At 42.0% G+C, this 14,584-nt stretch overlaps 1 protein-coding gene across 3 annotated transcripts in view; it reads right to left on the reverse strand.

Annotated features, from left to right (window-relative positions):
• svep1 (sushi, von Willebrand factor type A, EGF and pentraxin domain containing 1) overlaps positions 1–14,584 on the reverse strand; it is a 121,345-nt gene that overhangs the window by 9,656 nt on the left and 97,105 nt on the right. For 2 of the 3 annotated variants that reach the window (XM_036146347.1, XM_036146345.1), the window contains exons 34-43: positions 12,508–12,592; positions 12,212–12,403; positions 11,916–12,101; positions 8,641–9,313; positions 5,841–8,557; positions 4,669–4,903; positions 4,324–4,479; positions 2,628–2,691; positions 1,584–1,763; positions 1,323–1,499 (exon numbers count right to left, since the gene is read on the reverse strand). In XM_036146347.1, the coding sequence (XP_036002240.1) occupies positions 1,323–1,499; positions 1,584–1,763; positions 2,628–2,691; positions 4,324–4,479; positions 4,669–4,903; positions 5,841–8,557; positions 8,641–9,313; positions 11,916–12,101; positions 12,212–12,403; positions 12,508–12,592 (4,665 nt within the window). The remainder of the gene's footprint in view (positions 1–1,322; positions 1,500–1,583; positions 1,764–2,627; positions 2,692–4,323; positions 4,480–4,668; positions 4,904–5,840; positions 8,558–8,640; positions 9,314–11,915; positions 12,102–12,211; positions 12,404–12,507; positions 12,593–14,584) is intronic. The other variant, XM_036146346.1, reaches the window with a different exon arrangement.

Here is a 14,584-nt window from a genome sequence, read left to right on the forward strand (position 1 = left end):
ACACTATAGCCACATTCACCCAGTCGCTCTCACTAACGCACACACATTTATACACCGAGACGCAGCTCGGTAGGCAACTTGGGGTTAAGTGCCTTGCCCAGGGGCACATCGACATGTGGCAGGGGGAAGCTGGAATCGAACCCACAACCCTCAGATTGCCAGACGACTACTCAACCCACCAAGCCACAGTCGCCCATATATATGTATATATATGTATACACATTTAATATGTGTATACATATATATACATATATACATATACACATACTTATATATACATATATATATATATATATTTGATATGAATAACATGTAAAATATTTCAGCACCTAATTTCCTAGTAGTTGATAGTGTTAGTACATCCACTGACTGTAGAATTACCTGTGAAACGTTTTCACACAGCCAGAAAACTGCTTGTTGTTGCAACCAAATCCTGTGAGATTCTGTGAGAGTAGGGAGTAGCAAGATGGCGGCCAGTGACTTCAGTTTTTCGGCAAAATCAGCACTCCAGTGTATTATATAGCTCAGTGTGCAAAGCGCCGCAGGTCGGAGTCGATCCCGGGCCGACCGCGTTGAGGACTAAAGGCCTCCTAATATGGTTCACGCTAACCGCCACGGGCGCACCTCGGAAAACAAAACTTGCCAAATGCGGTCAGGAGAAGGGCGAAAACATGGTTTCCACCAACAAAAGCCTTCAGAGGCGTTCTCTGATGTTCTTTTAATGAAACAATATTAGGTAGATTGGACAACACGGAAGAAATAGCAGCATCAATGTTAACGCTTGCTTCCTCAATGCGAGCCGCCATTGCTATCAAAACAGTCTCACGTCATGGTCGCGTCTCCACTACGTCACATCTATGAAATGCCAGCCCTACTTCCTGATTGGCCAGACCATAAAATTGGTTCGAGAAATCACTCTCTATGGGAGATGTCCCAGATGGATGTGAGTGAAGCTAGGCGGAGCGACATACATCTGGCGAGAGTCAGGTTAGTTGAGAGCTGCTTAAGGAAAACACATCAGCTGTGTGAGGCCCAGACGCCGGCCGCTGCCCTGCAACGTACCCCCCAGTGATGATTTCGTCCTATTGTTCTATTTTCAAGTGGGACCGCTTTGGCACACTTCAGCCCCACTTCACCCATGTCACAACTGAGCGGTGTCATTTGTTAAAGTCCCAGATGGTGTGTGCAGACATGTTTTGCATGTAAAAAAAAACAACAACAAAAACACCTTTACACCGCTTGAAGTGAAGATACGTAATGCCCTCATGATGTTTGGGAAAATATTGTTTACTCTTTCTGTCTATCTGTGACATATTTCTCACCTTGACAGATGGGGAAAGTTGAACTCCAGGCGTTTCCCCCAATACACATCACCAGACCATCTCCAACCAGGCTGTAGCCTCGATCGCACTGGAACTCCAAAACGCGCCCCGAGCTCAGGATGTGCTCCTGCACTCGACCGTGCAGCACCTGTCTGGGACTGTCGCAACCTCCGGCCTCTGCATCGACAGTGGCAGGAATTATAATTTAAAAAGAGAAAAGGTCAGGGCTTTGATAATGAACAGACACTCCGCCCTCCATACCTTCACATGTCGGTGGCGGCAAACTCCACGAGCCGTTAACCAGACAGGTGAGCGTTTTTGGGCCCACGAGCCGCAGCCCCACATCGCACACATAGGTGACATTGCGCAGGTGAGTCTCTCTTGATGTTTGGATCTGAGCGTTTTTCACATCTGGTGGAGGACCACATGAGCGTGCTGAGGCTGCAGACATGCAAGCACAGCTGTCAAAAGTCGTGGTCGGGGTATTTACACATATCATTACTGAGAGATTGTTTTAAGCAATAGAGCACACTGGAAACTGTCATGGTATAGAGTACAGTGGAGCTTATTTAAACCAACATTGTTTTTTATGTAAAAGGTAATTTTTGTTTAATTTTTGTCCCTTTTTCCTTTATTTTCAGTTTTTGTTTTGCAGTAGTTATCATTTAAAGCATTATTTGACAGTAGCCTTTCAGAAAGGATCTGCTGTGTGGGTTGTTGTCTCCAGCATTTGGTATTTTTGCTATGAAGTTCTTAAGCATGGCTCTGCGTCATTTGATCCCTTTTCCATGTGTATTGTCCCCTTTACTTTGTACCTGTGCATTGCCATTTCATCCCTTCCTACTTCTATTTTGCACCTGTAAGCAAATTATTTGGTCACTATTACTTAAAGCCTAGAGGATAGGTTTATTTTTCCTTGTAGTTAAGAAAGTTTTTGAACTCATCTAAAATTTAAGGCATATGTTTGTATCCATAAAATCTTGATATGCATTCTGTTTGCATTTTGTTTTGATTCTTGTCACCATTTAGTCCAGATGACCCTTCTAAAACATAACGTAAAACACTCTAAATGACCTCCTGTTGTTAAATATATATATTTTATTGCTGAACTGGAACAACTTTTCTTTCCAGGTGACCATGTGAAGAATACAGAAAGGTACTTTAAAGTGTCTCTTGTCAAAGCGTGTCTAAATTGACGGATGGTTAGTTTGAAACAATTAAAACTGCAAATATATGATATGAAATGTTGAAGGGGTGACCTACACATTTTGATATATCCTGGTTTCTAATTGCACACACACTTACCAACGCACACTGGCTGCGTGCCGCTCCATGTCCCATCTCCTTGGCAAGTCTGGATGGAGTCTCCCTGAAAGAAAACGAGTAAATGGTAAAACAGAGCAAGGTGTGTGAATACTGATCTCCGCTGCACCAAGCCAGCATACGATAACGTGCTGCGAAGCCACAATACCACTTTAGATTTCTCTGCATTCAGAAAGAAATTGTTTTTACTGTTTGAAAAAGTGCTGGGTGTTGTTAAAGAAATCAGCTTGATCTCTAAATGCTCTCAGAACATACACATTTCTATTTTTTCTCCATTTAATTGGTTCCAGGCATAAACCAATGCTAATGCTTGCTTACCACCATTTTTTTTCTATTTCCCCCCAAAAAATTAAATACTCTGGCACCGAACTAGTGTAGCGGTATCTTGAGATGCAAAATAACCACAATCACCAGGAGGTGGAATGGGTCCATGAGACCAGCAACTAGCAAAATAAAGCTGGCTCCCTTTAAACGAGCTGAATCTCAGACAAAAATAATAAAACTTCATCATTGAAACATTTAATAAGTACATTTCAAGATCCTACTTTTTTTTGGAGACACCAGTCATCTCTGAACTACTACATCTCCAGACCTCTATTAGGTCCTTGAGGTCCTGTGATCAAGGCCTGCTGATTGTCCCCCGTGCAAAACGGAAAACTAAAGCAGACGAAGCTTTCTCTTCTGGGGCTCCAAGACCCTTGAACTCTGACATCAGCAGACTCACCAGTTTCATTTTAAGGCCAGCTAAAAACTTATCTCTTTAAATCTGCTTTTACTTAATTATGTCTTGTGTACTTTTTACCTTTTGTTTTTCAAGTTTTTTGTGATTTGAATCCTGAACGATGTTATACAAATAAAGTTTTACTTACTTTTAGATTGTCTATCTATACTGTGGTCCTCTACTGAAATTAATTAATTGACAAAGAGAAGGTCGAACAGTCTCTGGCCGAGAGATTTTTAGTGGTGAAATGTAATTGTTAACACAAAGCGGTATCACTAGAAGGAGCTCTGATATAGTACTGAAAAAAAAAACTGGGCTATTGGAAGAGGTTATTTTTATTTGTCATTGCAACAGACATTAGAATGAATGTGTCCTCTGCATTTAACCAATCCCTTAAGGAGCAGTGTGGCGCCACTGTGCGGCGCCTGGGGAGCATTCTGGGGCTAAGGGTCTTGCTCAGGGACCCACAGTGGGAGTCTGTGGGATTTAAATAAGGAAGCATCGCTACAACCACTAGGCCACCACTCTGGGTATCCCTTGTATGAAGTCACTTCTTTTTCAACTGACCACCTCTATTGACAACTGAGGCCAAATCACGTGATTTACTCTTATCTAATTGTTTGCTATTAGCTGTAAGTATGCAGCTATCTAATAGTCTGAAACGGCATTTCAAAAGTAATACTGGACCTGAGTACATAATTTAAGGAAATTGTTTAAATCCTATAATAGTTTGGATCAGACATCTAATGTTAAAACAGAAAATACAATTGTTTCCTGTGCTATTTTAGATTAGATAACCTTCGGCATCCACAGCATTGTATTTAACATTTTCTAACTCCCGTGTTTGCAGAATGTGATGTCCTTTAGAGGAAATTTCCTTTTCTAAATCACACAGGATATTCTGTCTTTTATTTTTTGCCCTTTGTCTAAGGGCTAAGAAGTAAACTTGATGAGCACCTTTAAGTCAAAGCCAGGCAGGCAGGAGTACAGGACAAAGTCTCCATAGCTGAAGCTGTCACCCTCCACAATGCCGTGAAGAAGAGGAGAAGGTTTCTCACACACCACCATCTCACAGGACACCGTGATGATGCTTGGAGACCAGGTTCCTCCAACCTAATCACAAAACACCAAGTACAAAATGTACTAAAGGATAACATTAATTGATAAAACAGAATTCCTTCATGGGGTTTTTAAACATAACCATAAAAACAACTTGAAAAATACAGATCTTTACATATATGTTTAATATTTGCATTTAATGGACACAAACAAAAATCAACAACCAACCATCCTGTTTCCTACCTGACACTCTGCCAATGCTGACCCCTGCAGGTAGAAGCCAGTAGGACATGAGAGGGTGATGGTGCCCCCCACAGGAGTGAGCTCCCTCCCACTGATTTGCAGATGGGGGATGGACATTTTGGTGGGTAGCAGGCATGGAGCGGGGAGGCACTGAATGTTGTGTCTGGACCAGGTGCCATCGCTCTGGCAAGAAAGAGATGCTCTTCCTGTGGCCAATTCGTATCCATCGTCACATCTGGAGGGCAGGAAATATGCAAGTAAGGAAGATTTTAATACCAAGTGAGAAAAGGAGGTGTTACGTTTGCTTACTAGAAGAACAATACATCCGACTCACAAAACAAGAAATAATAATGGATTCATGAGAATGATAAAATATTTTAGCAATATACAGAAGAAAACCAAGAATTTCTTTATGTTTTTACAAAAAAGAAACGATTCATAATGACAAATAGTGATTAAAATCTATAATCAATGTAGAGTATTGGTGCATTTTCTTTGCACTTGAGAAAACAGATGGTCACAGAACAGCCTCCAGTTCTGTATCCCTCATGACCGCTGTACAAATGAAAGTTAGCTAAATGTCGCCTTTTATGTTTGACGACATAAAATTAAAATAAATATATTTACTAGCCCCTGTCTTCCCAATAGTAAGTGGTGCCAAATCAAACAGCAAATCGTTTTTTTGTTTTTTCTTTGTATTGAAACCAGAACGTGTTTAACTTAGATGTGTCATTATTTCCAAATTGGGGCTCCCACTTTTGAGAGAAACTGAACGCAGAACAATTCAATACATTTATAACTAGTCCATTCAATATATCTTTCATGCTTTTCTAACCCTAATCACTTATTTACAATTCCTGGTGTTTTCATTGTGTGAGTGACAATTCTTTCAAAGTATTGAAAGCCTGCGCTGATTAAATTATATGATCCATGATTGTTAAAATCCAATAAGAGGAAAGAGTTTATCACTCCTTTTAATATGTAATCTATTCATAACTGGGTTACTACATGTTTCCTACCACCACAACAACAAGATAATACGTCATGAACAGACTTCGTTTTGACAAGAAACATTGTGGAGTTTTAAGATGGCCACATCCCATTCAATCTCTGTTATGTCTGTTATGAAAATAAATACTTTTAAGTAGACTAGAAGTAAGAAGAGTATTTACCTGTATGTGACCTGGTTGGGAAAGGTGGGGACACCTCCCACCACCTGACCATGGGCTACCACAGGTGGTTTTCCACAGTTTACCGGCTCACAGCGGATTCTGGGTTCCCCCCATCTGCCATCACTTCCGCAGGAGAGGAATGGGGACCCTTTCATCAGGTAGCCGAGCCGACACTTGTATGTGACTGTTTCTGAAGAGGTATCTATGCCACCCTGTAGTACTGCATTGGGGACCACAGGTGGGGCGACGCTGCACTTCCCCCTGCCACACACTGGCACCCCGGGGCTCCACACTCCTCCCTTGTCACATACGGCCTGAGAGGGACCCAGTAGTCTGTAGCCCTGATCACAGCTAAAATGTACCCGTTCTCCACAGGCTCGGCCAGGGCCGGTGACCGTCCCAAACCGAACCTCAGGTAGGGAACAGGTACAGGGTTGGCAACGAGGAACAGAGCCCACCCAGAGTCCCTGAGCCGAGCACCGCAGGATGGGATCGCCAACGACCTCATATCCTTCAAAACAGATGTACTCCACCACATTGTTATAGTTGAACCCTGAGCCATTCACAAAGCCGTGACTGATGTCCTCAGGTGGATCGCAGCTAATAATGTCACAACGGGGTGTGGGTTTGTCCCACAGTCCATCAGACTGACAAACAAGTGTAGGATCTCCAGTAAGCTTGTATCCTTCATCACATTCATACTTAACTTTGCTGTTGTAACCAAATTCTGACCCTATCACGTAGCCATGGGGTATGGGAGAGGGCCTTACACAATGAGCTGGTACACATGAAGGGTTACCATGGCTCCAGGTGCCATCAGCCTGGCAAACACCTCTAGATGTTCCTTTTAAGATAAAACCAGGCTGACACCTCAGTTCAATTTCATTATTATAGGTGTATTCTTTTCCGTGGACAGTGATGTCATTAGATACTTTCGGGGGACCGCAGGACACTGGCTCACAGCTTGGTTTTTGTCCATTCCACGTTCCATCTGCCTGACAGGCGATGGTGTCTATTCCCTTTAAGACAAATCCAGGGTAACATTCAAAGAGCAAAACTTCTGGGTAAACAAAATCCTTCCCATGAGTTGTACAATTAGTGACAACACCAGGATCGCCACAGGATACAGGCCGACATACTGGGGCATCAATGGGGGACCAAAGTCTACCTGATACACACTGTCTTTCAGGCTCTCCCACCAGCTCATACCCTTCCTCACAAGAATAACTGACCACACTGCCAACTGGACCATCAGTCACGTTTAAGAAGCCATGCCCTGGATTGGGCGGTGTTTCACACTCTGCTGGGATGCATGATGGGGCTGTCCCATTCCAGCTCCCGTCTTCCTGACACACCAGCCTGGTGTGGCTGCTGATGTTGTAACCTGGGTGACAGCGATACTCAATCAGTGTCCCATGAAGAAAGTTCAACCCCAGGGGAGAAGCTGGTATGGTGTCTTTAGGAGCAGTGTCCAGCTCCGTCACCCTGACATAGTCCCCAAAGTCAATGTGAGGAGGCAGTCCACAGTCTGAGGGTACACACATTGGAACAGAACTAGACCAGCCAGATTCCTCACAGGTTAGATGATCCTGCCCAACAAGTTGGAACCCTGGGAAACAGCTGTAGAAAATAGTGACACCAAAACTGTGATCCTGACCCTCCACAAAACCATTCTCAATTGGTTGGGGCAGAGTGCATGATATCTGCATGCAGACAGGGGGTGCTGAGTCCCATTCCCCATCAGCCAAGCAGCTCAGAGTCTCTGGACCGTGGAGCCGAAAACCACGGTGACAGGAGTAGGTGGCACTATGACCAAACTGGAGTTTAGTATAAACCACTTTCCCTCTGGGTATCTGTTCAGGGATGGAGCATTCTACTGGGCGACAGGAAGGGACCCCACCAATCCACATACCCTTCTCGCCACAAAGGACAGTGGAGTTTCCCACTAAATTATATCCAGTCTTACAGCTATAGATGGCTTTACTGAGGTACATCAGACCCTGGACGTCAATGATTCCATTAGAAATCTCCACAGGCTGAAGACATTCAACTGGGACGCATTCTGGATGAGGAGTACTCCACTGGGAGGTGGTTAGACAGGACACAGAGTCTTCTTCCTTGAATGTGAAGCCCCCCATGCATGTGTAGGAGACCACCGAGCTGAAAGGGAATGGAGGGGAGGCGTTGGATGGAGTACCAAATGACACCTCAGGCGGAGGTCCACAAAACACCTCCTTGCACACTGGAAAGGTGTCGTTCCACTCCTGAGATGGAGTGCATTGAATCACGTTAGCCCCCTCCAGAGCAAAGCCATCCTCACAGGACAACTCCACGGTTCCAGATTCAGTGTCCAGCCTCTTCAAGACCAGGTGGCTCTCCTCTAGAGGTGGCTCTGGACACCTGACTGGAGAGCAGCGCGGAGGACCGGGCTGATCCCACTCGCCGTTCTTGAGGCAGGTCCAGACAGCGTTCCCTCCAAACTCGTAACCCTCATCACAAAAGTATTCCACTTTGCCGCCCACACGGAACACGGAGCCCTTGTAGTATCCATTGGTAACACCAGGAGGAGGGTCGCAGGTCAGAAGGACGCAGGTGGGAGGGTTGTTGTTGGACCACTGTCGATTGGCTTGACAAATTCGTTCTGGACCACCCACCAGTTTGTAGCCTGCATTACAGGCATACCTCACCTTGTTATTGAAAGTATATCGAGGTCTAACCTAAAAAAGACAAAACATAAACAGCCGTAAGTGTAAAAGTCAAAAAAGGATCAAAGTGCTCTTTGCGTTTTTATTTTACTAACCTGGATGTATCCATTATGCAGTACGGGTGGGGGGGAACAGGATACAGGAACACAAATGGGCAGGACTCCTCCCCACTCCCCATTAGCCTTGCAGATCCTCCTCTTCTCTCCTCGAATCAGATACCCTGTCTCACAGCTGTAGGCCACCACTGCTCCAAAGCTGTAGTTAGTTCCTCTCACGTACCCTCGATCAATGCCCTCAGGTTTGGAGCACCTTACTGGCACACAGCCGATATCAAATGGCGAAGGCTCCCACGCGCCTCCTATCAAGCATCGGAGCGTGGCGGTGGTGTTCAGCATGAAGCCCTCTCCACATTTATAGCTCACCTCAGTGTTGCTAGAATATTTGGGTTTGTTGACTGAATCTAAAATGGCATGGGGGAGTTCAGGCGGGCGTAAGCAAAAGTTTGCTATGCAGCGAGGAGCCTCCATGCCATCAGGGGGCACCCACACACCCTGAGCACTGCACACCATCTTCGAGTTGTTGCTGGCAATGTATCCGTCTGTGCAGTAGTAGCTGGCTGTGTCTCCGAACAGCTTGTGGGTCTCGTGGGGCACGGCGTGGTCGATAGTGGGAGGTGGGCCACAAGAGCGAGGGACGCATTGCAGAAAGCCTTCACTCCATTGGCCAGTTGGTAGACACTCTCTAGTTTCTGGACCAATCAGAGTGTACCTAAAGAACAAAACAGAAGGTAAAATGTGGACTTTTATTTCTTCTTACAGTCCCTTGCAGAAGTATTCATACTCCATGAAGGTTCTCTCATTTTGTCATGTTAAAAGCACATACTTCAATGTTTTCTATGGGGATTTTAATTGATAGACTACTTTTACAGTACAATATATATATATATATAAGTGCTGTCAGTTAAACGCGTTATTAACGGCGTTATCGCAAACCCATTTTAACGCCCTAATGTTTTTCCCCCCGCCGCGCTCTCCGGACTGTGTTTCTTTTACCCTCGGCGGTTTCCGTAGTTTCAAGAGTGCTAGAAAACTGTAGCAAAACAGACCCGCGCTGCGCTCACTGTTGCCAACAGTGAGCGCGAAGTTTCTTTTACCCTCGGACACATGCGACTTTGGGCTTTTTTCTAAAAGCGCTTCTAAATTTCATGAGTCACGGGTTGCGGTTTTTTTGGGCACGTTTCTGAAAGTGAAATCGCTTATTTGGGCTCTAAAATAAGTGACGAAATAGGGGTTATTAAGAGACCTGTCTGCACTACATTTGAGTGTATCCAGCTGAAATATCCCTCCGCCATAGGAGCCGACGGTAGTAAAGGCAGACAGAGCAACTCTGCACGTATTTTCTGCAGATTACGGTGCAATAACCGGTGATAACTGCTGAAAGTAGATTAGATGGTGCAGATCACCATTTTATCAGACATTGGTTCTGAAGATGAGCTTTTACACGTTGATTAAATTGCAGAAACCCAACCCATAAACCGTACTTTAATGCTTATTAATTTGTTTTCTCTATATTTGACAAACTTAGGCTGAATCACGTTGCCAAACGAAGGACCTGGAGTTACTAAACAGTCTCATTCAGGGTATTAAGCTCCTGGCCAATTGCAAGCAAAGTGTAAGACTGGAATGACCTGGAAATTTAAAACCTTTTTCCAGGCTTAAACTATGAATATGGATATAAACAGTAAGCAAAAATATTCAAAGAAATTATTGTTGTTGGTGTGAAGGCTCAAAATTATGTGTGAGAGAGAGAGTGAAGAAATGAACTAAACTTATGACTTTATTGAAATGTACAATTTTTTTTAATTTATATGTTTATGCATAATACCATGTCTAGCTTTGTTTAAGAGGCAAAAAAAATATATATCGGCATGAAAACAGGTATTTATTTACACATTTGTTTACACATGGTGTAAACATCAGGGCGTCATGATTAGTCATTTAGCCATTATAGTCCAGAGTTTAACATTTGGCACCAGGATGTTTTCATTCCAATTCTGAAAAGTGCTTGAAAAATAACATAAAAATATGTTTTGTACAAGCATGTGTTTTATCAGTGTCATTTATTGCAAAATTGCATATTAAAATGCCCAAACAGGCTATTACACTTTCAGAAATAAAAGGATAAAATATGCGATTAATTTGCGATTAATCTCGAGTTAACTATCGACATTATGCGATTAATCGCGATTAAAATTTTTAATCGTTTGACAGCACATATATATATATATATATATATATATATATATATATATATATTTATTTATTTTATTTATTTTTTTTATTATTTTTTTTTTTTTTACAAATATTATGAAATGCATGGTGTTGTGTTCAGCCCCACTAGGTCAATCCTTTGTGGAAACACCTTTCCTTGGAATTACAGCTGCAAAGCTTTTGGGGTATGTCTCTTTCAGCCTGCATTTTGTCCATTTTTATTTGCAAAACAGCTCAATCTTAGTTTGTTTGGATGGAGAGCATCTGAAAACATCAACATCAAAGTTTTGCACCAGAATCTCAATTAGATTTATGTCTAGACTTTGACTAGGCCATTCTACGGTGTAAATCAAAGCAATGGACATGGTGTAGACCCAAACCATTACATTGCAGCTCTGGTTATATGTTTAGCATTATTGTCTGACTGGAAGATGAACCTCCACCCCGGTTTCAAGTGTTTTGCAGCCTCCAACAAGTTTTCTTCCAGGATTATCCTGTAATTAGCTCCGTCCTTCTTCCCATTAACATTGTTCTGCTGTCCTGGCTCTGCTGAAGAAAAGCATTGCGGCAGCATGATGTCGCTGCCACCATGTTTCACGGCCTCATCTGACCACCTTCCACATATTTCCACTGTTCAATATGAGACAGCTGGTAAGTTGCAGATGTGCTTTCTTTTGACTGCCTTTTAAAAGTAGTTTTCTTCTTGCAACATTCCGGTGATTTCTGAAAGCAACTTGTCACCCTGGATTTTTTTTAGGGGCGTAACAGTAAAGGAGGCTAAATAAAATAGCTCACAGAACTTTTCAGATTCATATTTGGAAACCATTTAAAAACCATGTATTATTTTGTCTCCACTTTATAATTGTGGGCTATGTTGTGTTGATATTTATGGCATTAATGTCCAATAAAATATGTTGAAGCTTGTGGTTGTAATGTGACCGAATGTATGCGGAGTACACGTAACTTTGAACAGTTTATGCACCTCTCATTCCTTGACCACTCACATAGAGGCACATTTTTACATTTAAATGTTAAATTTAAAAGCCAACTGTCTTTTTGGCTAATCAATTTTTGACATGAGGCAACAGATCCACACTTACCCTTCCTTGCAGACGTAGTGAATTTTGTTTCCGACTTCATAGTTTTCTCCAACAATCACTGCATCTTTAAGTGCTGGCGGCTCACTGCACAGGATGCTCACACAGCGAGGAACGGGTCGGCTCCACTCGCCTGTCGCTTCACAAATCACTTCCATGGAGCCCTGTGGTCTTTGCAACAACAAAGCTCTGAGTATAGACGGGTGTTTTCACAGGTTACTCAAAGATTATAAAACTGCTAATTTACACCAATAATAATAATAATTAAAAAAAAATTATCATCTGTAATTCATCCATACCTGTATCCCTCAACACAGGTGTACTTAACAGTAGAGAGGTAGGTGTTTGTGCCAAGGACATAGTTTGCATGCTCCACAGTCGGCGGCCCCCCGCAGGTCACTGGGTAGCAGACAGGGGGCGTCCCGCTCCATCTCAGAGTCGACAGACAGTAGAACTCATAGGGGATCTGGGGCAGGAAGCCCTTTTTACAGCTGAGGGACAACCAAACAGCAGATATTTATTTTCTACAAAATGTAAGACCCCTTGTTGCACTAACGTATGTCACAGTGGCACTCCGACATGATGCAAATGGTACCTGAAAGTCACCTTGCTTCCAAAGGTAAAGTTGTTTCCTGTCATGACAGAGTTTTCAGGCACAGAGGGAGTCGGGCAGGAGAGAGCTACGGGGGAAGAGTGGGACAATTATTAATACCTGATGCTTTGCTATTTCAATGAAACCAGTGTTTTATGTAATTAAGCAACTTTTATATTAAGATAACTGAGCATCTGAACACACAATGAATATTCATTAGATTTGTCTTCTCCAAGACGGCTTTCATCATTTATGCACTGCAACATTTTCCACTTATAGTAAACATTATGACGAGTGGAGCAGCTTGAACTCAGGATGGAGCTCAGAAGGCAAAAAGAGGTCACTGTGATTTTCGTTTCCTCTCATTAACCAATGTAAATAGAGGTTAACATGACTCTAACATATCCAGTCACACTTACAGGCCTTTTTATAGAAAGAGTGGCAATATTATTGTCCTATAAAACAAGAAATAGCAGTAAATCTTGCATTTCCATATAATTCAATAGTTCTCATGTAAATAAATTGTTGATGCTATTCTAATGTGAACCATATTTGTGTGCCTTATTTGTCTTTGAAAGAAATATAATGGTCAGCATGACAATAAAGAACTAAATGTGCTAAATACATCAGACTGGGACTATCTCTATGCATAAGGTTGTTGCTTAGAGCCAAGATGGAAACACTGTGGTGGTCAGATTAAAAAAAAAAACAACAACAACAACAACAACAAGAGAGCTGCTCATGTAATTATCTCTTCAGGCAATTCAAATGTTGCAGACTTTGAAAAGAGTACATATCTGTTGCCGTTTATTGGCGTTATTTGCCACTGCATAATGAATTTACATTACATGTTTCTATTACAGAGATTGGGTCACATATCTAAAGTTCACCCGATCTTGTGTGCAAAATGTAATCTTCAGCGTTAAATATCACAGTAGTTGACAGAACTATCTAACTCTTAAACGACGATTATCAAAATAAAATGCACATCAGCATGTCTACGCATTGATGAGCATTACGTTGTCTTCAACTGTAAATCTAAGTACCTGTTTTATAATTAAAGGATTTAAAACAAAGATTACAACTGTGCAAGCTTTAAGTGCCCAAATTGTACAAGCATCATGGAAAATATAAATAAATCTGTCTTAAAATGTGTACTTTATGCAGTTAAGTGGTAAGAAAACTCAAATTTAAACCCTGCTGATTCTTCACAAGGATCAGTGAAGCACAGTAAATCTGACGGGTGTGAATCTGTGGAGAAAATATAAAACCCATGCCTTGCCTTACTAATAACCTGCTAATAATAGTTGAGTTTTATTACAGTGTGTTTGCCTCTGGTCTAACAAGGCTTAATTTCATATGTAAATAGTTGTGCCATCACCACATAATTTATGGTTTTCACTTAAAATCTTAGCAGTTCTTTAGACAAGACAACATTTAAGTGAAACCACATAGTTTCCCTTTAGAACATGAAGCAATTTCTAACAATCGTGCCCCATTGTTATCGAACATAATAAAAAAAGTGCGGTTCCCGAAGCACATTGTCAGTACAGACGACAGCAACCCTGCTGAGTCAGCACATACCTAAGGTTGAGGGCCTTGCTGCTGTACTGGAAAATGTTCCTGCTTAAATAAATTCACAGTTTTGTTGTTTTTCCTTACTTTATTGATAATCTGATAGATTGATAAACTGCACAAACAGACATTTCATCATCCTCACGAAGAAAATACACCCTCTAGTGGTATCTTAATACTGTAAAGTGAAGCCAAAAGTTATTCATTCACCCCGGTAGATCTATATTTAAAGTCTCTGACAGTAAAAAAAAAGGCAGGGATTGCTCAAAATAATAAAAAAGGAGCAACAATGAAATATATGTTTTTTTTCACATTTTGTGAAAAAAGACGTGCTCAATTATTTACACCCTTCAATAATCAATAGAAAGAATGTTTAGCATTACAGACATTAACGCCTTCATATCATTTCTGATCAGTGCTTTGTATGTTTCCACAGCTATTTTCATAAAACAGTGAACTCCAAGTCTTCGATGTTGGAAGGCATCCCAGTCGTCAGGTTAATCTT

The sequence above is a fragment of the Fundulus heteroclitus genome, chromosome 14 (genome assembly GCF_011125445.2).
Source record: "Fundulus heteroclitus isolate FHET01 chromosome 14, MU-UCD_Fhet_4.1, whole genome shotgun sequence".
NCBI lineage: Eukaryota > Metazoa > Chordata > Actinopteri > Cyprinodontiformes > Fundulidae > Fundulus > Fundulus heteroclitus.